At 35.8% G+C, this 26,252-nt stretch overlaps 2 protein-coding genes across 5 annotated transcripts in view; both read right to left on the bottom strand.

Annotated features, from left to right (window-relative positions):
• The window catches only part of LOC136828316 (protein amalgam-like), a 453,878-nt gene that overhangs the window by 240,195 nt on the left and 187,431 nt on the right, over nucleotides 1–26,252 (bottom strand). The gene's annotated exons all lie outside the window — the stretch shown is intronic.
• Nucleotides 13,333–13,815, bottom strand: LOC136827805 (variable charge X-linked protein 3B-like). Its single transcript, XM_067085263.1, has one exon. It carries the CDS (start codon nucleotides 13,813–13,815, stop codon nucleotides 13,333–13,335), a length of 483 nt encoding a protein of 160 aa, XP_066941364.1.

The raw sequence follows: 26,252 nt of genomic DNA, 5'->3' as shown, positions 1-26,252 counted from the left end.
AGAGAGAGAGAGAGAGAGAGAGAGAGAGAGACTATATCTGAGTGTTTATGTGTTAATCCCGAAAAAAAAGGCGAGTAGGGTTGGATACATGGTAAAAGGAAAAGGGGATGAGTTTGTCGCATACAGGTCGGAAGTAGATTATTTGAACGTTGATTATCTAAAGAATTGTGTGTGTTGATTTTTATCATGAACATTACGTATGATTAAGTATGAAATATGTATATATGTACAGTATGTATATATTTTTATGTTTATATGTATATTACACATATATTTGTATATAATGTATATATATACTTATAAATATAAATATACATACATATTTCATACCTACTCACAAGTAATGTTAATCTTTAAAATTCCTTCAACTTTGATTTTCCCTCCGACACCTTCAGAAATATTTTAAAGATAAATTTTAGAAACTGCTGCTTTCAGAATAAGTAGAAATATATACACATATATAAGTAACATACATACATACATATATATATATATATATATATATATATGTATATATATATATATATATATATATATATATATATATATGTATATATATATATATATATATATATATATACTATTTATATATATATATATATATATATATATATATATATATATATATATATATATATATATATATATATGTATATATATAATGTACAAATATTTTTATGTATATGTGCAATTATATTATTATGAATAAAAATAAAAATATTTTGGGATTAAGAGTATCAGGTTTCTCGTGGAACATCATGCTGCCATTTATTTGCAGCTTGAGAACAACCCTGTTTTAAAACGTCCTTTGATGTAATTCCATTAGGACATCGATGACGAAACTTGTGTTTAAACTTAATTTCCCAGAAGGAACGTCAGAAATATCCTTTAGTTTATTAACCCTCAGAGGATGATTGTTCGATTGATAGTTTTTGTAAACTGGCGTCCCCATGTTGTCAGAAATAAATACATCGAATTATAGTAATTTTAATCCGTCTTATCTTTCATCCATGAAACTATAACAGATATAAATTATGTAAATTTGCTAAAACGTCTTTTTTTTAAAGAATTCTCTTTCATATTTTTAATTGCTATGTTTGTTTGCATATTGCTGTCTGCTATGAAAAGCGCCTGTTTGAGAAAAATGTGGAATTAATCATACTGTTCCTTAACGACAATGCATAACCTGAAGAGATGAGGTGATAATTCCATTGTCCCCTGCTTTCTGAGTGGAGAGAGAGAGAGAGAGAGAGAGAGAGAGAGAGAGAGAGAGAGAGAGAGAGAGAGAGAGAGAGAGAGTTCTCATTTCGTGTTCTTTGTTATGGTTCGGAACAAGGACGAAACAGGGTTCCAGGAGGCCCCGACATTTAAAAATCTCATTTACAGGCTGGAAGCGGCGGCTGGAATGCGAGATGGAAAATAACTTAACCGAGCGTCCCCTTGATGTGGGAAAGATGAAAATATTGCCTTTTGTTGCTTTATTTCCGTTTTATTGGTCTGAGGGGAGGGGGGGATGGGAAGATGGGGTCGGGGTGTCGGCGGGAAGGTGAGGGGGTGGAGTCATTTCGTAATGGATATATCGCATTACGGGTTAGTGTAAGTGAATGAAAAGTAAATGGTCTTTTTCTTTGCTCGATCACTTTGATGTCGGAAGGGTTGTCTCTCGACTGACTTTTTTTTTTTATGTTTATGTTGTTGTTTACGCAAGTTTATGCCTGGTGTAGGGCTTGGGGGAGTGGTGTTGCTAGAGAGGGGGGAGGGTGGTGTTGCTCTTCGCGAAAATGTGCATTTATTTCTTGTAAGGGAATAGATAATGGTTCTAAAGTCCTCTCTGCAAGGAAATGCACTTCTCCAAGGATGCTATAGTCAAAACAACTTTATTACTTAGAGCACATTGCAGGCGTGGTGATGAATGATATTATTATTGTTGTGGATGGTGCTTTTTTGACATATGATCACTGGTAGTGACTCATTAGAAAACCGTGTGTTAACCTTTGTTAACTTGTTAGGGAACTACACAGCTGGCTATAGGGCAAGGAACTTGGAGTTTCCTGAACCATTATTAAAAACGTGATGGTCTGGTAAAATTTTGACACCATCTGTTGGAATCTGTGAAGAGCAAATTGTTCTGTTAACACTTAAGACTTTTGATTTCTTGGTCACCGCTGAATAAGGTTTTTGGTCTTGTTTTTCTAACATTATCAATCACATTAGAATAGACTTTTTCGATTAGTAAAAAAGAGAATTGGTTTCTCGATCATCACTGCAGTTAAAGTCATCAACACTGTGGAAGTAGGTATTCAAACAACACCGAATGAGACTGTGTCTCTCGATCACGATATTGTTGTCTTTTCGGCCACCGAAGAATATGATCTTTGTCATCATCACGGAAGGAATTGGTATTTTTCAATCACTGTAGAATATACATACCTAGCTATGTTTATTGCATCATCGTTGACTGAAGTTTTGTTTTTCCGTGACTAAAAATGGAAACTGTCTTTCTTCCTGATTGGAAATGAATTTGTTTTTCCACACGCTAATGCTAAATAATAGATTCTTGGCAACTAAGGTGATCAGAAGTTTTAATGAAATTAGACCAATGTAGGTGAATTTTGAGTAAAACTTTTAGCAATGTTTGGGTCCGGCTCGTAATATTGCTTGATCATTTGTATTCAAGGGCGAGGAAAAAAAGGCAAATAAGTCTTCGTAGGTTACTTATACTTTTTTTTTTCCTGGTGTAGGGGACGTTAGTTACATAGGTCAGTCCACGGGGAAGCCTCCCGCAGGGATGGAAGAGGAAGGCCGAAGTTTGTATTAAAAAATAAATACAAATCCCTATTGAAACTTACATCAGATTTCAGAGACAAGCTGCGAACGGTAGTGGGCCACAATAAGGCCAGAGGGTCAACTAGAAATTCGAGTCATCAGTTACGAAAAAGAAAAAAATTCTCTCTCTCTCTCTGTCTCTCTCTCTCTCTCTCTCTCTCTCTCTCTCTCTCTCTCTCTCTCTCTCTGTGAGTTTATTGGATGAAGTACATGTTGCTAATTGAGAAGATTTTATTTGTTTCCCTTTGCGAACCGTAATAATTAATGTTATTTTAGACACTGATGACCTTTCCATTCGCTACGCCTGATTCATGTGATAAATCAGTCTCTCTCTCTCTCTCTCTCTCTCTCTCTCTCTCTCTCTCTCTCTCTCTCTCTCTCTCTCTCTGTGCCAGAAGTGCATAAGAGAGTAAATGTAACCAATTCCAAGGGGAGTGAAGGTTTGATGGTTTTATGAAGGCTAATAATGATTGAAACGATAATGATATTTATGAGTATGAGGGCATTCGCTTCAGGCGCTAATAACGATGATAAATATGCTAATAGCGAACGATATATGATTTGTATTTAATTGTGTTTAAAGCAATACTGTTGTTGCGATTTGGTACGTTTTTGGGGCTAAAACAATTAGAGTTGTTAAATGCCATTTTTTCTCTGTTTTTATTTTCTTTTTCAATTTTAATGATCGGCGGGGTATCGGAATTGCAAAAATTGCCTGTAAAATTGTAGGAATGCTAGTGTTTATATATATATATATATAGATATATATATATATATATATGTGTATATGCATATATATATATATATATATATATATATATATATATATATATATATATATATATATATATATATATATATATATATATAGATAGATAGATAGATACATTATATATTGTGATATGTTTATATACAGATAGATACATTATGTATTTGTGTGTGTTTATATATATATATATTATATAATATATTATATATATATGTACATATATATATATATATATATATATATATATATGTATATATATTTATATATATATTATATATATAAAGTCTGCATCCCGGTGAAGTCTCTCTGGAAAGGAGAATGCTTGGCAGAACCTTTTAATCACAAGTAATGAAACACGCTATTATTGTATTACAAACATGTTTATAGTCATCTGAATACGCCGAAGATCGAGACAGATACCGGTCTGGATCTGTTAAATTAAACTTAAATATCTGTCGGTAAATTGATGATTTAAACTGAGAGAAGTTAGGTTGAAATACTTTGAAGTCAATGGAGAATAAAAGGATTAAAGAAAAATGAAAAATTCCTAAATTTAATCGAAGTTTCTGTGAAAGGAAGAAGTGAGGTTTTAGGATTAAGTAATTTTTCAACTTGGTTGGTTCTCGAATTTTACATTTTAAATTTCCCCCTCTCTCTCTCTCTCTCTCTCTCTCTCTCTCTCTCTCTCTCTCTCTCTCTCTCTCTCTCTCTCTCTCTCTCTCTCTCTCTCTCTCTCTCTCATTTTTTAAAAAATTTAAGCTTCTTTCTGTAGCCGTTTCATATTTGTCATTGATATTCGGTTCCACATTTTCTTATGTTTAATTATAAATCTTTGTTAGTGTTACATTGCTCCACTTCCGAAAACAAGGCTAACGTTGCTCAGCTGTGACACTGCATCAGTGCCTTTGCATTTCTCTTTTTACTAATGGCGCCCCCCACCCCCAACCCTACTCCACTTGTCCTTCCTCTTTTTCTCCTTCATAATCATCCTTTTCTCGCGCGACTGTCTCTTCCCTTCTTTCCTTCCAGTCCGCCCCGACTACCTAGTATTAGCCACTTTAATTAATGTCGCCAAGTTTGCAACACCAGAAAATTAAGAATATCCTCCCTTCTATGGTTGCCTACTCCCCACCCCTCACCCATCCCGTCATCCTATGGTTTTCCTCCACCCCCCCCTCGTTTGGTGCTTCCTCTCTTCTGCCGCCAATTGCTCTTATTGCTTAGCCTCTCCCTCCCTTTTGACAGTTCCTACGTCGCCCTCTTATGTCCTTCCTTTCTCTTGTCTCTCCCCATCCCCTGCCACTTCTCCCCACGGTGTTGTCTTGGCTTCTTGCTTTAGATCCCCAACCTATATGTCCCCATATCCCCAGCTTATTCGTTTACACACCCAGCCGCGCTTCCCCCAGACCTCCCTCCTTCCCCCCTTCCTCCTTCCCCCAGCCAAGGAGTTTCCCCCTCATCTCCTGGGCGTCCATTTCCAACTTCTTGAACCTTTTTTGCGGCACGCCTTAATCACAAACACATTGTAAACAATTACGAGGCCGTTCTGGTCGTGCCATAAGAGTTCGTTATTGTTATGCGTTCGCGCATTTGGATTTTATATGTTCTTTTAGTACAGTTGAAATGCATGTGGTGAGTAATGTGATGAATTTTTAGAATTTATTATGGAAGAGACTTTTGCTAGATGTAACTAGTTTATCTTTTGTTTGAATCAGATATATTTTTTGCAATAACGTCCCAGGTTGATGTCAGATGGTGACATTGTGTGATTTTTCGTCACTGACACCTCAGACATCGCCTGGTCCGAATGCCGTTTGTTCCGTTTGTTCATGTCTGATTTCTTAAAAAAATTTTAGCGAAAGGTTTTGTAAACATTAACTTATTTATTGGGGTGGGAATTTTACCGGTGAAGAATTAGAGGTACTTCTTATGTAAACATCAAAGACTGTTCATCAGCTCAGTGGTCCTAAGATATCTTAATATAGTCCTATATGCTGTTTGTGGAGTGAAGTATATGCTCCCATCTGTTCCCAAGGTAAAGACTGAATACGTTTTTATTACAGCTGTCGGTTGCCTGTCACACTAATAGATAAGAATAGATCTGTGATAAATAAAAAAGATCCATGATATACCTGCATCGAGTCCTTTCGAAGAATTGTAAATGATCTCGGCATAGAAAGTAATACGTGTAATTGTTTTCTGTGGTGTCCTTGGGATAGAAAGCAGCCTATTTTTGTATCTCTCTCTCTCTCTCTCTCTCTCTCTCTCTCTCTCTCTCTCTCTATATCTCTCTCTATCTATATATATATATATATATATATATATATATATATATATATAAACGTACATATACATATATTTGTAATTTGCCTTATGCGTACGTGCGCGCGCGCGCACACACACACACACACACAAACACACACACACACACACACGCACACACACACGCGCTGGAAATAGGTGGAGGACTTGCGGTGTTTGTGTCGGGAGCCGCCGTGCAAGGCCGGTGCTCTGGACTTGCATAAATAGAAAGTCTTTGATGAATATTCAGTCACAGTCGATGTTAAGAGCAGGTGCTTGTGAATGCAGTGCAGGCGCTGAGTGCATTATTTTGCATTTATTGATATAAACAAATTTGGAGAATCGGCCAAATCGAAAATGTATTCTCCATGTTACGGGGCAAAAGCTGATTTCATATTCACAATATTCTCCTTGTATGGACACGCCGTGTCTATCATTTGTTTTAGCGTGTTTCGGCGAGTCTTTGGTGACTCGGGATTGGCCCTCTGAATTTTTATATAATATATATATGTATATATATATATATATATATATATATATATATATATATATATATATATATATATATATATATATATATATATTTTTTTTTTATATGGGATATATATATATATTTTTTTTTTTTTCTTGGGGATTCAAAAGATATTTCATTTGTGGTTCCTTCCTGAAATATGTGAATGGGGTTTTAACATGATGTTTCACAAGGTTTGTTATGTATGATGTCATTCGATGCTGTTTTATTTTTTGCTTTTATATATATTTATATATATATATATATATATATATATATATAATATATATATATTATATTTATATATATATATATATATATGTAATTATATATTTTTTATATAATATCTATATATTTATATATATATTTATATATTTATATATAATTTATATGATTATATATTATTATTATTATATATTATATTATTATTATTATTATTATTATTATTATTATTATTATATATTATTATATGTATGATTATTTTAATTAATTATTATTATTAGTAATTTAACCTGACCATTGAGCTAATTTATTTATCAGTCAGAGGGCTGGCCCCGAAGGATTTGTCTGTATTAATAATTAAAGTTCAGTTTTTACTTGTTGAATTACAGCTTTTTAAAAATTGCATAACTAGGTTAATGATAAAAGATGGAGAATCTGACAGAATCTCTTTTAATTGATGTGTTTCCAAAACTTGTCATTCGTTGTCAATTATGTTTTAGATGTACACACAAAAATTGTTTAACTGCTGTGTTAATTCACATTCTGTGCATATAGGGGTTGAATCATATTGGCTATTCAGAAGTGTCCATGGGTCAGTCGAGAGTGACCAGTTCTAAGACAAGTAAAATTGACTTGTGTATGTCGTTCCTTTTGATACGATGAATTCCTTAGACTGTCACAATCCTTGATTTGTTTTAATTTATTGGTGTGAGGTTCAGTATTCCATGTATTCTGTCATTTATGTATTGTTATGGGTTTTAGGGATGTTAAATAAGCCACTAATGGAAATATCTACAAGTGGTCTTGGAATAGTATAGTTACATTGTTGGTTGCTTCATCGGCTTCATTGTTTCCTGTGATGCCTACACGAGTACGAATCCAACATATTCCCATATTTTTACCATCTGCAAAAGTTTCTGTGATGGCGTATCTATAATAATTTTAATGGCTGATCCTATTACGCGGACTTTTGATGTAAAAAACAGAAGCACTGTTAGGCGAGGAAATTTGGTATGTGTTGTTGAGGATATATATATATATATATATATATATATATATATATATATATATATATATATATATATATATATATATATATATATATATATATATATATATGGTCTGTTTATCAGCAATGTCCCCTGAGAGTCTATTGTGATTTTTAGCCAAAATGAGTTTTAAAGGCCACTCCTACCTCGACACCGGCCTGAGTAGGGATATGGAGTCTCTAACGGTTGTGTATGTTAGTACTATTCTTGTAGTATATATATTTGTGATGTCTCATATATCAGTCCTTCGTCAATGGCTTGGAAATAAAGTCGAAACCGGTCAGGACCTACACCCCGTTTCTTATTTTTCACCTGTGGTAATGTGTGATAAATGAATCACGTATAAAAAGTGATAATAATCATATATATGTATGTATATATTGTATATATGTATAAATATTGCGTGTTGACTGCTGCATTTATATAGCTCTGTGCAGTAATTTGTTTTTTTTTTCACCAGACCGATCTTGTTAGGGATGATTCTAGAGGAAAGCTAAGGGAGAGATAAGCGATGATCGTAAAGAAAATACCTGTATGAAGAAGGCAGAAAAAACGAGCTGTTAATTGTGATGAATTATAACACTGATCAGCAGTTGCAGTTATACTATTATCATCCATAGATCTGGATATGACCATATGTGAAAAAAGATGTAGTAAGAAGCGGTAGAGATTACTACCAAATAATAAATAGTATTAGAATCCATACATGTAGCAAACAACAAAAAAATAACGAAGCACAACAAAATAATGTCTTGTTATTATATGTACACTACTGACATCAATAGATAACAATAAAAAAAAGTTTATATTTGGCCACGAATTTGTGGTAAATGGGTTTGCATATCGAGGTGGTGACAGCGTCAGTCGATGCTGCTACACTGGGTGTTTGGAGTGTGAGTATGTGTGTGTGTCTGTGTTTGTGTGTGACCTTTTCCACATTCATTACCCTCAAAGGCATTCCCCGCAGCCGAGAAGATAAAAAAAAAAAATGTTGAAGCCGGATAAAATATTGTCAACGCAAGGGTTGAAACGATATGAATACCTCTCTCTATGATTTATGAGACCTTGTGTTTTAAGGGAAATGTTTTCCCGTTGTAAAGTCGCCCGTAGTTATCGATGAATTTAAAATAGTCTTTTCACTTTCGTTTTTCATATTTTCATTGAGTTAGGTGCAGTGCAGGATTGTAACTTTTTTCTCACTCCCTCGCTCTCTCATTGTGTTCTCTACTCATTCTACACCCACTCCAAATTACACAGGTATTCCTAGAAGAATTCTCTCGCTGATTATTTGTTTGCTTATGCAATGTTAACAGATAATTAATTTCCAGCTCCTGTCAGCATAGTGGCTGTGATACAGGTGTATAGTCTCTCTCTCTCTCTCTCTCTCTCTCTCTCTCTCTCTCTCTCTCTCTCTCTCTCTCTCTCGTCTTTTTCTTCAGTGATATCTCCCTGTATTCTAGAAAATATCTTTATCTTTGATAATTCGTGCCCTTATATTAACCTTTCGTTTCTTCACTTCCTTTATTTTGGACACTCTCTCTCTCTCTCTCTCTCTCTTTATATCCTCTCTCTCTCTCCTTCCCTTTTATCCTCCTCGTTCTCCCTTGAGCTTCTCCTTGAGTCCCTCCTCTCTCCCCTCCCTCTCCTCTAATTATTCCTATTCTCTCTCTCTCTCTCTCTCTCTCTCTCTCTCTCTCTCTCTCTCTCTCTCTCTCAACATTTGCGATAACTACTACTGATAAAGACCGGGCGTTAGACCTTCCGCCATTGTTAGAGGAGGAAGAAGTGTGATTGTGTGGGGTACACCGCTGCAGCCGGGCTCTCTCTCTCTCTCTCTCTCTCTCTCTCTCTCTCTCTCTCTCTCTCTCTCTCTCTGAATGGTCTTCTCTCTCTCTCTCTCCAGGAATGGTCTTGAAAGAGAAAGTCCATTTATTTTATGTTTGTGTTTGTTTGTTTTTATTCATAATTAGAGTAATATATTCAAGTTAATTTTCTAGTTAATAATTTGGATGTGTAAGCTACTTACTTTCTTGCTTTGCAAGTCAATTAGTTTTTAACATTTTGCTTGTGAATGGTTTACTGATTTTCAGTAATCATGATAATGATGATAGTATGAACAAAATGCTAATATGTATTTTGAAAAAGAAAATCGTCTAAACATTTTCCATGTAAATTGTCTTTTTTATTTTCAGGAATAATAATAATAATAATAATAATAATAATAATAATAATGAAAATTATTATTATTATTATTATTATTATTATTATTATTATTATTATTATTGCAAGAGCAAAAACACAAATCTATTTTTTGAAAATAGTAAAACCGTCCACAGACAAACAACACCCTATTCTTGGCACACACAAACACACACTCCGAAATTCTTGCCGAAAATATGCCTTTCCATTACAGCGTCCTCAGACCATACATCACGCACGTCAAAACATAGCCTAAGTCGCCCTTCCCGGCCACAAAACCTCGGCCGCAGTGGAGCTTAGATGCACATAATATCGGGATGATTTGCGAGTTTTTTTGTTTTGCTCTCTCTCTCTCTCTCTCTCTCTCTCTCTCTCTCTCTCTCTCTCTCTCTCTCTCATCAGTGATGTCTCCGTATATTCAGGTATCTTCATCTGTGATAAATTTGTATCCTCATCTCTCTCTCTCTCTCTCTCTCTCTCTCTCTCTCTCTCTCTTATCAGTGATGCCTCTTTATATTCAGGAAGTATCTTCATATGTGATAAACTTGTATCCCCATTTTCACCTCTCTCTCTCTCTCTCTCTCTCTCTCTCTCTCTCTCTCTCTCTCTCTCTCTCTCTCTCTCTCTCATTCATCAGTGAATTTGTATATTCAAGAAGTATCTTCATCTATGATAAACTTGTCTCTCTCTCTCTCTCTCTCTCTCTCTCTCTCTCTCTCTCTCTCTCATCAGTGATGCCTTGTATATTCAGGAAAGTATCTCAATCTGTGATAAACTTGTATCCTCATTTTCTCTCTCTCTCTCTCTCTCTCTCTCTCTCTCTCTCTCTCTCTCTCTCTCTCTCTCTCTCTCTCTCTTCCTTCCCCTCTTCTTCTCCCCTTCCGGTCTCACTTACAAGGGATACAGATGGCATGGTTTAGTTGGGACTGGAGTCGTGTGTGTGTGTCCTTCCCCTTCCTCGTTTCTTGTTACTAAGTAAAGGATTGCACATCTCCACATTTGGATTGTAGAAAGGAAAAAAAAGAAAGAGAGAGAGAGAGAGAGAGAGAGAGAGAGAGAGAGAGAGAGAGAGAGAGAGAGAGAGAGAGAGAGAGAGTGTGTAATGTTACTCAGTTCGTATGTGAGAGAAGAAGAAGAAACCGAGATACCAACAACAGTTCTTTCTTATATATACTGTTATACTTTAAGTATGGATCAGTCGCATTCTCATACAATAATTTGACTTATTTTCATCAAAGTTCATGGAGAAGAAAGACGCACAATTATTTGATGTGCATTTATTTTATTTGTAAACCAACAACAATTTTTCATAATACATTCGTGTGTGTATTACAATAATTCTTCAAAATACATAGGATAAATAAGTATGTTTGTATAAAATGAACATTCCACACATCGAAAAACACAAAGTATTTAAAGTGATATGCCGGGCAAAGGAAAAATCGTATACACATATATGTATATATAGGTAATATATAAATTTTATATATACAGTATATATATATATATATATATATATATATATATATATATATATATATATATATATATATATGTATATATATAATTTATATACATACATACTTTTGTAATTCATGAGCTATGAGTTGCTTTCAGAGTTACAAACCTAAAAATGACCAATGAAAAGTGGCGGTGTGATTTGGAAACCGTAAGTTTTTTACCCGCAGGTCTTGTAATGAAACTTGTACGACAGCGTATTATTAAGACTAGAGTTGATGTGACTCTGAGGTTAGATGATTTACATTAATTCGGCCTCATGACATCACAGGAATAAGAGGCCTGGTGTGGACTTTTAGAGACTCCTAACCAACAGAGACGATGTTTCTCTGAGGTGTATTCTTTAGCAATTTCATTTTTCATATAGAATTTTTTTTGTGCATATTTGTCATTTGCATAGTGATGTGTGGTGTTGGTCGTAAGGGGTAGAAGAGAAGTGTGCTGTCACATTTACAAAATGAAATTTTTCGTAATGCTGTTGAACGCCAGGTCGTTAATTTGCAATGGTCCGATTTTCCCATGTGAATAGCATTTAAAGCTGCCACTTGAATTTTTTAACTCGATTTATGCACCGCCAAGGGTATCTTGCTATCTACCTGCTGTTAAAAGGAAGATACTGAAAGAATATCTTAAAAGGCTCATGGAAATCCAGCGACGGCTGGCTTTATTACAATTATTCTAGTATCTCTCGTGCGCAATAAATTCAGAGAATTTGTGTAAAATGAACTAACGAAGATGTAGCCGTGGTTGCTAGTATGGATGGTTAAAGAGTTGAAGTTGTTGATTCACGCAGGTATATGGGAGTGAATGTAGGGATGCATATCCAAAAATTTGTCACATCTAGACCCAAACTTTGAGGTGCCCAAGTAAAATATTTAGTCTTCTTCAAATCTCAAGTCTCGCCCTAAAATTGGAAACCTTTGTAAAGAGTTTTTTGTCTGTCCCTAAAAAAACACTGAAGTTTAGTGACCCTCTATTTACTAATGGTTTAGAAGTGAAGAAATGAAGTGGAAGATGTAGATGTAATGCAGAGAAGAAAAGAAAAATGAAATGATTGTATTTGAGAAAATGAGGACAAGTCAAGTGATTACGTATTATGGAGGACATGAGATGAAACAAATTCAGAAAGTTAGTATTTTGCTGCAGTGACTTATTCAACGTTAAACCATAATTGGGTATGGTTGTGTGCTCTGATTATTCTCAGTTATTTTATGCATAGGTTGGAGCGTAATTTTGTAAGGAAGGAAATGGTATTTTCATTTTATTTTTGTGTATATCTAATTGCGACAGTACCGTATTCTGGTTTCAAATGTTAAAAATTACTCATTAAGAAAAAAAAAATTGAATAAATAAAAACACCTTTTAGTGCCCGTCGATGAGTACTTTGCATAAGCCATGTATCTTCAAACACATCTGTCAATTGAGCTGACTGAAACGTGATCAGAGTGTAATTACCCCTTTTAAATAGTCAAATTCTCGCCGAATCGTGAATGTCAGTGTTTAATCTTTTCGATCATTTTTAATGTTAGGTTTATAGCCTGTAGACATTAGATTATATTATCGTTTAGTATATTGAGCAAACTCCTCACAAGACTGTTCTGTTACAATCTTGCTAAAAATTCCAGTAATGGAATAACGCTGCCATAGTGTGCCTTGCATTAGCATACTTAGATGGTAACTTCTTTAACTTTGCGATTCTCCAGTTATCGCCTTTTCAGTTAAGAAAATATCCTTCAGGTGAGCACAGTGCAAGTATGATGAAAATGATAATAAGCAAAATTTTGCTTCTAGTTACATATGTTTCAGTGTCAGAGCTTCTAGTTACAGGTGTCTCAGTGCCAGAGCTTCTAGTTACAGGTGTCTGATTGTCAGAGCTTCTAGCAACAGATGTCTCAGCTTCAGAGCTTCTAGTTACAGATGTTTCAATGTCAGAGCTTCTAGTTCCGGGTGTCTGCGTCAGATCTTCTAGTTACAGGTGTCTCAGTGTCAGAGCGTCTAGTTACAGGTGTCTCAGCGCCAGAGCTTCTAGTTACAGGTGTCTCAGCCTCAGAGCTTCTAGTTACAGGTGTCTCAGCCTCAGAGCTTCTAGTTACAGGTGTCTCACTGTTAGAGCTTCTAGTTGCAGATATGTCAGTGTCAGAGCATCTAGTTACAGGTGTCTCAGTGTCTGAACTTATAGTTACAGGTGTCTCAGCGCCAGAGCTTCTAGTTACAGGTGTCTCAGTCTCAGAGCTTCTAGCTACAGTTGTCTCAGCGTCAGAGCTTCCAGCTACGGGTGTCTCATTGTTAGAGCTTCTAGTTACAGATATTTCAGTGCCAGAGCATCTAGTTACAGGTGTCTCAGTGTCAGAGCTTCTAGTTACAGGTGTCTCAGTCTCAGAGCTTTTAGCTACAGGTGTCTCGGTATCAAGAGCAATCATGCATTTGTTGACGGGTATTGTGTATTTGAACAACTCTCTGAATAAGCTCTTTTGCGTGTGTGTGTGGGAAATGATGCTGTAAGGGAATGTACAGAATTTCCATATGTAAACAAGATAATGATGAATGGGAGACGGAGATGGGTCAGACATGCCCTCGTTTCGCCCCTTGAAGAATAGTAGTCGTTAGTGTCTGCTGGGTTCCTGTGGGCATCATAAGAGTTGGAAGACCCAGACCTACTTGGATGAGAAATATGAGGAAAGTTGCTGGAGATTAGTGGAGATTTGCAGAGGGTATACCACAAGAAATACATGAGTGGTGGAATTTCACAGATGGCCTTTTATGTTGCACGGTTTTAAGGCAAGGATGTTGGGTGTGAAATTACACCATCTTCATGCCCACCGGAGCCGCGCCTGAATGGTTTTTCATAAATCTTAATTTCCACACCCTTTCAAACCCTGTTCTTAGTTTGACTCATTGCCCAACGCATTACTACTTTCTGGTGTAGTTATTGTCTGGAAAGGTAACGGTTTAGGCTACAAAAACAATGAAATGCCAACGTTTTCGGTAAAAAGGGTCACACTGTAATGTTACAGAATGACATTTTAGTGTTATTGGATGTAAACTTGTTTCCAGTTTTAACCCTTGAAAGCAATTTATTAGGTCACATGGCCGAATGCCATGTGTTTCATTACCATTACTTGGCGCCTATCATCTATAAACAGTTCACAGTTTGATCTTGTGGGTCACTGAACCAATATTTATTAAAATTGGCAGAAATATCCTTACCAAGTGTTGGTCTTGATGCAGAATTGTCTGTTCGTGTGGAAGTGGACTTCCTCTAAGTGTAATAGTTTTTGGTGATATCCAGTTTATTAATTCATTAAAAGTTAAGTTAAGTATACCTTAGTTTAACCAGACCACTGAGCTGATTAACAGCTATCCTAGGGCTGGCCCGAAGGATTAGATTTATTTTACGTGGCTAAGAACCAACTGGTTACCTAGCAACGGGACCTACAGCTTATTGTGGAATCCGAACCACATTATAGCGAGAAATGAATTTCTATCACCAGAAATAAATTCCTCTTATTCTTCGTTGGCCGGCCGGAGACGTGAATTCGGGGCCTAGCAGAATGCTAGCCGACAACTCTATATTAATTCATTGAATATGTGCAGTATTATTTTCAGTATTAACCCTGCAGGGGTTTATATTTAACGCAGCCATTCAGCGGTTCTTCCCCACTGAAGCTAATGCAGAATGGATCCTTCAGCAGTGACCTTAAACATTTTGAACATGATGTTTCAGTAATTGTCATTATTATTATCATCAGCGTTGGCCGATTCCTGTCAAAGCTGGTCTCCCAGCAATTGCTCGTTATGTCATTTGGATGACCCTTCACTTATTTGTTATTTGTATCCGACTTTAATTAACCTTTCAGCATTTGCGTTTAGCGTTGGGCCTTTCAAGTGCGGGTAGTATTCGGCGTTAACCTTTCGCCGATTCCCTCTCTGTGTTGTGAGCTGGCCCGCGATTGCTGTCATTACTTTGAATATTAGAACTGGGATTTATTGTTGTGATGTTGATTATTGCCCTAGTTGTTGTTGTTGTTGTTGTTGAGGAGGAGGAGGAGGAGGAGGAGGAGGAGGAGGAGGAGGAGGAGGAGGAGGAGGAGGAGGAGGAGGAGGAGGAGGAGGACTATTTATTACTGGGCCGTATTTTTTCTTTCTCTCTTGGGTTAAAGCATATTCCTGACTATTTGTTACTTTTGCGATTTTCATTAAATATCTTGGGTTATATATATATATATTTATTATTATTTTTGGACATTCTATATATCTCTATATCTCTATATATCTCTCTATCTCTATCTATCTCTCTCTATATATATATATATATATATATCATATTATATATATATATATATATATATATATATATATATATATATATATATATATATATATATATATATATATATATATATATACACCACAGGAAAATAACAAGCAGAAGTTCAGTACCAAGCGCTTTCACGTGTTGTTTATTCACGCATCGTCGGGGCACGTTGCGTGAATAAACAACACGTGAAAGCGCTTGGTACTGAACTTCTGAGTGCCTGTCATTTTCCTGTGGTGTTCGCATAGGCCTATGAACTGAAGTCACGTGCAACCACTGTGAGCTTTTAAGCATATATCTGTATAGATATACATTATCTATCTATCTATCTATCTATCTATCTATCTATCTATCCTTATATATATATAAAACAACACACACACATATATATAGAAACAAACGAGTGTGTCCCTTACTTACAAAGCTTTTGCACCCATAAATACCTACATTGTTTCCTCCCAGGAAACACGGGCATATTCATATATTGCAAAATGTCATCTATGCTGGTGCGTGCAGCGAGGGCTAATTTATTCCTGCGATGGAATTTCATAGGAAGTGTTTTATAAAGAAGGCCCATAAAATGCGCCGCTATCTGCCTGTTCGCGGCTGCTCGTCGGAGGACCACCAATACCATTACTGCCTTCCCATCCTCCTCCCCTCCCCTCCTATTTCACTTAACAATCTTCTGTTTACCCCTCTATTACTATTTTCTTTTGTTCTTGGTCGAAGGTTGACCCAGAAGGGGAGGACGGGGGAGCCGCTTTACCCAGAGATGTTTCTAGCATAGGAAACACGCTTTCAGATAAATGATTTCGTGATTGGGTCACCCCACGTGGTGTTTACGTTTTCGGAAGGTGTCTTCTTCCAGTTTGTTTCGCTCCGCTGTGACCGAAGGAACGTCATATTTGCGTTGGGAGATATCGCTTATTGGGTTCGTGAATGATGGTGTTTGTCTATGACCATGATGATAGTGAGAATATAGGACGCCAAAGAAGGTATCGTAACAAAAAAAAAAAAAAAAGAAGAAAAAACTGAAATTTGTCATCCTTTTGATATTGCAACTCTGGTATAAAATGCAGTTTCATTTATGCCAGAACAGGTGACGTTGGTTTAGTTATTGTAAATTGGTAATCTTGCTGAATTGTTTTAGCTAGAAAGACTTTTAGGTGTCGTATTTCAGGAACGTGCTACTTAATAGTTGTGTAGAATTCTAGATGCCAATGTATTTCACGTAATCTCGATACAAAACGATATTTTCTGCTTCTTCGGTTTAATGCAATTTATCCTGTACCAAAGCAAGAACCCGTATTGCCTCAGGTCATTTACGGCTGGTAAAAAAATTAAACATGAAATATGATCAAACTAATTTTAGTACTGAAAAATCTGTTTTGTAAACGTAATTGACTTAATTGCATTTTCGGCCCTTCAAGACATGTAAATGTAAATTTTGTATTCTTGAAGAATGGTGACACTTCATCGTTCACGTATTGCAAAACGAACCTTGGATCAAGATTGCCATTCCATGTAATATATATATATATATATATATATATATATATATATATATATATATATATATATATATATATATATATATATATATATATATATATATATATTAAATATATCATCGGTTTTCTTATTTATAAGATTGTTCACATATTCAGCAGTATTCAGTGATAAATTTTACGGGTAAAACATTTGCTATTGTCCTAATTGCTTAGCGTTTTTAAGGAATTTTGCTGAAAAGATTTTTTTTTCTTTCCTAGATTGAAATTTTTATTAGAAATTTAAGATCTGTATTTATATTCAGAGTTGTGGGTCCTTTAAATTTGGTGGTGACTCTTAAATCCGTTACTGAGAACTACGATAGTGAGATAAATTTTCTATGGAACACTAATTGATAACGAGAGAAATTGTTATAGGAACTCCTGAGTGATAATTAGAGAAATTTCCAAAATGACTTTCATTGATAGCGAAAAAAATGTTCATATATCGAAATCTTATTCTCGTTGAAATTTTAAGAAAGCGACGATGCTTGGTGTGGTAAAATGATGATTGATCCAGTATATAATATGAGAATTTCTTAAAGAGTGATAAACAAAAGAAATAGTCTCAGTTTGTAAGCAGTTTTGTTTACTCTTAATGGAGATGAAGTTATTCGACAAAAATTTGTGATTTTATAAAACTAATTCTATAAGGATTTCCACCTTACTGAAGATCTTTCACTCGTGCAGAGAGCAAATGTCAGTTTGCAACGTCATGGCGAGTCATTTATGGGGAATTTATTTTAAAATTCATGTTTTGTTGAATTTTATTGTGGAAATTCATTGTTGGTACTGAGGGGATTTTTTTAGGAACTGATACATTGTAGTTGGGGAATATATTTCAACTTATGAAGTGAATGTGAATATATAGCTACATGCCAGTTGACGAGTTCTGGGATTCAATAAGTAGTCCGGGTTAGGTACAGGCATTTGATTTTGTGTCCTTCGGCCTTTGGACATAAAGGAAAAACCCTTCTTTAATAGAACATATTTATCAAGTAAAAGTTCCTGAAATTTTCATTTCACCTTATTTGATTTCCTGTAGGCTTAGGGTGGATAAGGATGAAAAATAGCTCGTCCCATATGCTCATGTAAGTAACAATAATAACCTTCTTATATATATATATATATATATATATATATATATATATATATATATATATATATATATATATATATATATATATATATATATATATATATATATATATATATATATATATATATATATATATATATATGTATATATATAAATATATATATAGATATACAAAATAAAACAATTTACTTTCTTATTTATGTGATAATGACATTTAAAAGAATTTACTTATATAAATTTTTCTTGACCAGCATGCCACTAGCACCTCTTACCCACTGTCTCCCGTATTCTGTAATTATGCAGAACGACGGTACTTTAGTCCAAGCTTTGGGAAGGTACGTAACGGTTATATTTTTAGGGACTTCCCCTCTCTACCCCTCTCATGTTACCTTAATTTTTGTCTGTATGGTCACACTAGAATATTAATGATGAGTAAATAAATAAGTAAAAATGACATTTTTATGCAAAGAAGATTGGGTGTTTTTCCTTCTTATTTTGGATGGCATAAATTGGAATCGCAGAAAATCGATTAATTAATGAGTAGCAAACGTAATTATTAAAATTTACGGTTTAAGATCATTTCTCCCAGAACTTCTTAAAAAAAAATCTCGAATGTGAAAGAGGTAATTTTGAGTCACACAGAGAGTGAGAGTTCTTTCCTCCCACGTTGAAAACCTCTCCTCCTCCTCCTCCTCCTCCTCCTCCTCCTCCGTGAGTCTTTCACCGTCGTGAGCGCCACCTCAACAGACAGTTTCTCTTTAAAGGCCTTTTGAGAGAATGTTGTTCAGCTGAACATGACAGCGTGCGATTGCTTCGTTGGATATTGGAGTGGGTTTTTTCTCGCTGAAACTTGACCTCCGATGAAGTGTCCGTGCTCGGATCCTTTGTAGATCTATTTTGCAAAATAGATGCGTCGCCATTGTTAACTGTTTGTTATCCTGGAGTCTTTTTTTTTATGCGCGACTGAGAGAGAGAGAGAGAGAGAGAGAGAGAGAGAGAGAGAGAGAGAGAGAGAGAGAGAGAGAGATATCCTGGGGAGAATGAGAATAGAAGAGAGAGAGAGAGAGAGAGAGAGAGAGAGAGAGAGAGAGAGAGAGAGAGAGAGAGAGAGAGAGAGAGAGAGAGAGATATCCTGGGGGTTAGTAAGGAATGAGAATAGAAGTAATGAGAGAGAGAGAGAGAGAGAGAGAGAGAGAGAGAGAGAGAGAGAGAGAGAGAGAGAGAGAGAGAGAGAGAAATCCCGGCGGTTAGTCTGGAATAAGAATAGAAGTGATGAGAGAGAGAGAGATATCCTGGGAGTTAGAGTAATAGAATAGAAGTAATGAGAATAGAGTAATGAGAGAGAGAGAGATAGATAGAGAGAGAGAGAGAGAGAGAGAGAGAGAGAGAGATCCTGGGGGTTAGTATGGAATAAGAATAGAAGTAATGAGAGAGAGAGAGAGATCCTGGGGGTTAGTTTGGAATAAGAATAGAAGTAATGAGAGAGAGAGAGAGGTCTCTATGGGTTATTAATTAATGAATAAGAGCAGTTTTGTTGAAAGGCAGTGATAATTGAGAACTCAATGCATCCCGAAATGGTGCGAATGTGATATAATGTCACATTATATGTAGCCTTTATATATCTTGTAACATTTTAAATTATATCAAATACGCGAACCCATTGCGCAATTTTCTGCGAAGTTTCTTTGAAATGTCGGCTTAGTCAGGTGAATAACAGAATGATTACTGAATAAGTTTTAATATGCTTGTTTTAGCTGCCAGTTAAATGAACCTTCTTTTAAGAACATTTAATTATATTATTCTATCATCACATTATCTTCCTGTTTTCCTTAGTGAATATGTTTTCCGACTTGATAAACCCAGTCATCTTTTTTCACACGTTGTCACGTAACGCCTCCGTTTTTATCTTGATTCCTTTTTACCTCGTTTCAAGCTCTGCTCAGTCTAGGTTACTACCGTTTCTTGTTATAATCTTTCACGTTCTATATATATATATATATATATATATATATATATATATATATATATATATATATATATATATATATATATATATATATATATAATATACAGTACTCACATGAACATATATACTGTATACATACTGTATATATATATATATCTATCTATATATCTATATCTATATATACCGTATATGTACACACACACACACACACACACACACATATATATTTAATGTAATGAGTTGCGAAAAAATACTTAAAGGTATGTACTTCTTAACCCCTTCTTGTCATAAACATTTCTTTTACTTCACTCTTTTTACGGTTAGCAAACTCCTACATATTCTCTCTCTCTCTCTCTCTCTCTCTCTCTCTCTCTCTCTCTCTCTCTCTCTCTCTCTCTGGGAGTGTGCGCTCCCCCCCACAATGGAGTTCTTGAGGGAGAAAATCATGCCTTGGGTCGTTCCATTTTTCATTTCCCACGCCGAGATGACCGCACAAGGGTTGGTTACTTCCATTTGTTGCCCGGACAAAGATGCCAAGGGATTTCGTCGTTTGGAGAGCTTCCGTCTCTTTTCTTTCCCCCGGGAAAAAAAAGGACAATGTTTTGATTACTGTCTCCCAGACGCAGATATAAAAATTAGGCGATGTTATTTTTTGGGGTGCTCCCTTTTACCGACCGGTCGGTCCATCCCGCTTTCCCCCTCTCCCTCACGTGACCTCATAGGAGGTCCTCCCCTCCCCCCCTCACATTACCTCAGAGATGGTGGGGGTTGGGGGTGGGTATTGGATTCGTTCTAAGGTGCCTGCTGTATAGGGGGTCTTTGACGAGAAGTCAGGACACACAGATTTTTCTTTCGTTATACGTGAATTGAGAGCTGCAAACAATTTCATTTGGATATGTATCGATGAACTTTTAAAATTTTTGGTTTATGTAATTTTTTTAACACGGGTAAAGTTGATTACAGTAGGAAACGATTGTTTTTTTTTTTTTTTTTTTTTTTTTTTTTTTTACATTATCGTGTACGTTGAAATTCCAAGTTTACGCTTGCGGAACGTTTTATTGGTTGTTAAAATTCATCAGACATTTGTGTTTGATGAACTGAGTGTTCGTATTTTATGTGAAATATTTACGGTTATACTGTTGCTATCTCTCTCTGTGGCCTCTGTTGACCTAAACCGCGAATTAGGTACTTAGTTGTTAGATGATTGTTGTGGCTCACATCTAGGATTGAGAGAGAGGGGAAACAGATAAAACTAAACATGATTGTTCATTACTCCGTCAAAATGTATACCATCACAGGGGGAAGGCGTCGGCGAGGTAAATCTTACCCCAGTGGGTTGAAACCATTCAATAGGTTCTCGTTAGACAGATTCTCTCTCTCTCTCTCTCTCTCTCTCTCTCTCTCTCTCTCTCTCTCTCTCTCAGGTGAAAGTGATAACAGTCAAGTCATTCTCTCATGTAACAAACTGGGTTCGATTACTTATAAGGAAGGAACTACGTGGCACGTCTTCGACGCCCATTATCCCTTGGTATCCCAAGTAATGAAGAGTGTAGCTGACAGTCATTTAAGTGCTTCAGGCCCCAGAGATATTTTTTCTTGCATTTGTTTTCTGAGCACTATACTCCCTAGCGGTAATCATTTACCTCTTCAGGATGAAATCATTCGCGAGTCGTAGCTGAGAGTTTCATAGGGCTGTACAGAAAGCTCGATTGCTCAGAAGAAACTTCGGCGCATTTTTACTTGTTTATCTTGAATACAAATTTTTCAGCATAACATATGAGCAGACTTATTATTATTCATGTGTTTGTTGACGAGACCGCGCTTACATTTCCTTTAGGAAGTGGCTATATGTTCAGTATTCATCAGCACAGCGATGTAGAAGGACGAACGATCTGTTTGGGAATGGTCCTCAACAAAAAAATTATTATTATTATTATTATTAAAATTATTATTATTATTATTATTATTATTAGAAATTATTATAAAAACCATGATCCCACGATGACACCGTCATTAGATTTTATTAAAAGAACCCCAAAGGGGGATACCATCCGCGGGTCGTTATTTTATTATTATTATTATATACATCCTTGGGCGTTTTCATGTAAAATATTATTGTTCTCCAAAATTTATCATTATTGTTATTATTAACGTATGATGTCAGGAGAAATAAAATTACACACTGAACCGGTTAGAAATTATTAACATGCCAAAATTGCAATTAAGAAACCTCCTGACATTAAGGATGCAAAAGCTTGAAGAATCTCATAATATGAAAATCGAAACCTCCTCCTCCACCTCCTCTTTCTTCTTCTTCTTCTTCTTCTTCTTCTTCTTCTTCTTCTTCTTCTTCTTCTTCTTCTTCTTCTTCTTCTTCCTGGAGAAGAAGAGAGGGGGGACAAAGGAGAAAAGCCTCGGGTGATCTGGTGATCGCTGGCAATCCCCAACAATCAGCGAACAGATGTCGTCGTCGGACGAACCAAACCATCGAGCGCTTTTTCCCACATTTCTTTGGACCCGTTTCCATATTTATACGTCTCCAGTGATGCCTTCTTCCCACCCCACCGTGAGACTTCGGCCTAGTAGAATGTTGCTGCTACAGTGGCAGTCTTCAATTAGGATTTTCAACTGCAACGTTGAAATACAGAGAACGTTGCAGGGACCGGGATGCACGTTGGGTCTCCCTGGGGTGACGGTCGATAGTGAAATAAACATAGAATTTCCCGTAGACTTCAGTCCCGAAATTGAATTTTCAACATGGCTATAAATTGCCCCCGATGATTCACGGGGTGCTCGATTAATTCGTTCATCATTAATTGATGGTGACTCGACTTTTTAGTTCTTTGGAATGTTTTTTCCTCTCTCCTGCTGTCGCAGCAGCAGGCTATCAGGAGTGAATGGTGTTTCCTCTTTCATTAGCGGTGTAATTATTCTGAAGCTGTCCTGATTGAATGACGGGAGGTTTTAGAGTGAGGGTTAGTTACTCATTCTCCGGCTATTATGAGTGGATGAACGATTTTTTGTATCATTATGATTGACAGAAGATTTGAGTGATATTAATAGTGCGTTCTCAAGCTTTCAGAGGCGAATAACAATTTTTTAAAAATTGATGTTACTTATTCATTCTCAAGCCATTTAAAAAGTGGTGTAATTGTTCATTCCCAAGCTGTCAGGATTGCATGGTATTTTTTAAGATTTTAATATTTCACTCGTAAGTTTATTAATTATTATTTTGTATTTATTCGTAAGTTTAGTAATTATTCTCTATCAGGCTGTAAGGCGAGATGAGCATTTGTTCTTATAAAGTCTTAGGCTATCCATCATTTTGAAAGTTGTAATGTTAACTGTTCATTCCGTATTTTGTATTTCTTTAAATAATTCCTCATTTTAGTCATCCTAATTTCTATCGTTTACCCCAGTTCTTGTCCCCCTGTTTAAAGAAACCGTTAATTGGTGACCAAATTATTGCCTTTGTGTTGTGGCTCTCAAGAGCCGTCGACGCCACCGCATTTCCTTCCTTTATTCATCACTGGAAAGGTTCTCTCTCTCTCTCTCTCTCTCTCTCTCTCTCTCTCTCTCTCTCTCTCTCTCTCTCTCGCAAGAGATATTTGTATAGTGTAAATGAATGGTTTGCCAAATCATTTTACTTAATTTTTTTTCAATTATTTTGACTTCAGTCTGCCGCAACCAATCAATTAATCTGTCTCTCAGGGGTACTTTTTTTATCCTGTCTATATTATTATTGCTAATTAAGATTAGGAATTCCATCTAATGATAATTATGATAATGATATAGCCATAAAAAAGGTATTATCACTTTTAAAGTTGTTTTTCATATCAAAAACACTTCGATGACAGTTAAAAATATCCATGAAGTTGATTGATGTTTTTGGCCATTCTCCAATGATTAATGTCTGATTTCGTCCTCCCGGAGAAAGGGAGACAGACAGACAGACACAGAGAATGAAAATTTATTTGTTACCTCAGTAATTAAGTTCTTGATAACAACAGGTTTTTTTTCTAACTTCTTTCTGACGAAATTGGAGATTAATTACCTCTTGAATGTTTCGGTTCTTTCCCCTCACATTTTCGTAATTGTGTGAATTTTCTCAGGGGTTTTAAATGCTTCCAGTTTGTGCTTCTATCTCGGAAGAAGACCGTCACATCAACTACCCTTCAGAACCTCGCTGTATTAATGACTCTCACATGGTCAGACAAACATTGCCGGATATTTCGCTTACAGTTAGAATCATTGTATGCGGATTCTGATTCGAGTTTGACTGACGTCGGTATGCTGAAATGTTTGGCTCTCCTAAATCTTTTTTTGTGTGTGTTTTTAGTTTGCTTTTATTAGTCTGTATTTGAGTTATCGTCCTTTATTTGTCTGTTTCTTGTTGTATGTATTACCGGCATCTTTACGGAAACCCTGTAAACTTCCAGATAATCCTAAAATATCCCACGAGACTTTTCCATGGGTTATGAATTGCGAATTTTTTTTTTATGACAATTGAGTCATTCAGTTTCTAAAGTTATATTTTCCAGGTCCTGTTTGTGGGAGTGATAAGTTTAGGAGATCCAGGTAGTTGCAGTTCTGTACATGCGCAATTGTTACTGGATGATTACTTCGCTAAATGCTGGGAATAGTATTCTTATGTATCAGCGTCGTACTGCATTTTGGTTTTTCAAGCACTGTGACAAAAAGGTAACTAACTGAAACTATCAAGAACTATACTAGAACTAAGGCAGTATGTTTCCAATTTGATTATAAAGACGTGTTATAGCAGCTGCATTAGTAGATGAAGGATTTTGTGAAGTTAAATCCATTCTTAATACGCAAAAACTGAAGACAGTTACTCAAATTGATTAAGTCCATAAACTGACAATACAGCAGTTAGAAGCATCAACGCCGGCAAAGCAAGTTTTTCGAAATATTATATGAACTAAAGTGGGAATTTTTGTATTTTTGTTTTAATACCATTCTTTCATTATTTAGAGTTAAAAGTAAAATCTGGTACTTTCGGAAACCAAATTTTGCGAAGAAAGCAAATCTTATTTCAGTCTGTTTCTATTATATTTTGGGGACAGGGATAATTTCTCTTAATATTTGGAACAATATATCTGTCCATAGATATACATTTATTCCAAAACGGCCGTCAGGTAATTTGAGTTTCAAAGAGAGTCGTTTTAATTTCCGGAAATAGTCCTTTTTATCTTTGTTTTCGGCAAGTGGAGTATTGGAAATCCTGCGGCGTCAAAGTTTTGATAGCGTATTAACCGTATAGTAATTTGATTATACAAAAACCACTGATGGTATTAATACACATTAATACACCTCATTGTCCCTGAATAGAGATGAGCTATCCAAATGAATCAAGCGCGCTAAAGTTTTGATCGTATGTTTTAACTGTAGCCAGACTTTTGTTTTCGTTTTGCATGTGCTTTGCTCGCATGCATGAGAATAAGGGAAATTGCAAGTGATGATATTACGTAGGTTTATCTTATCAACACTGACAGAATTGGCCACTTTTTCGCTTTTGCCTTTGTCGCATCATCAATGTACAAATATAGAAAGTATATAATGGCTGTGATAGAAAGATATATGTTTTTGAAACCCCTCAATATTAGGACATAAACTCATGGGTAGGCGTTAGGGAAGCGAAATCTTTATTTTTGTAACTACGTCCTTATTTTGGGCCCAGAAATGACGACGGTAATAACTGCCTTCTCCAACGTTATGGGAGAGGATGCTGTATGCAAATCAGTCGGAATCTTTGTATATTTTGAAGTAAGCACCGCCGAATGATGTAAGTTTGGGTTTTTTCAAAACGAAAAAATTAATATATAATTTTATGTAATTAGGCTGTGAAGTTGTTGACAAAGTATGCGGGGGTTGGGTGAAATTTCCTCTGAAATTTAAGGTGGTAGAATTTA

Source organism: Macrobrachium rosenbergii, chromosome 42 (assembly GCF_040412425.1).
Source record: "Macrobrachium rosenbergii isolate ZJJX-2024 chromosome 42, ASM4041242v1, whole genome shotgun sequence".
NCBI lineage: Eukaryota > Metazoa > Arthropoda > Malacostraca > Decapoda > Palaemonidae > Macrobrachium > Macrobrachium rosenbergii.
The sequence above is the reverse complement of the archived record's forward strand: the minus strand, read 5'-3'. Positions and strand labels throughout refer to the sequence as shown.

Bases quoted from the DNA above. Each gene is read 5' to 3' on its own strand.
- LOC136827805 (XM_067085263.1), bottom strand. From the start codon at position 13,815: ATGATTGCTCTTGATACCGAGACACCTGTAGCTAAAAGCTCTGAGACT.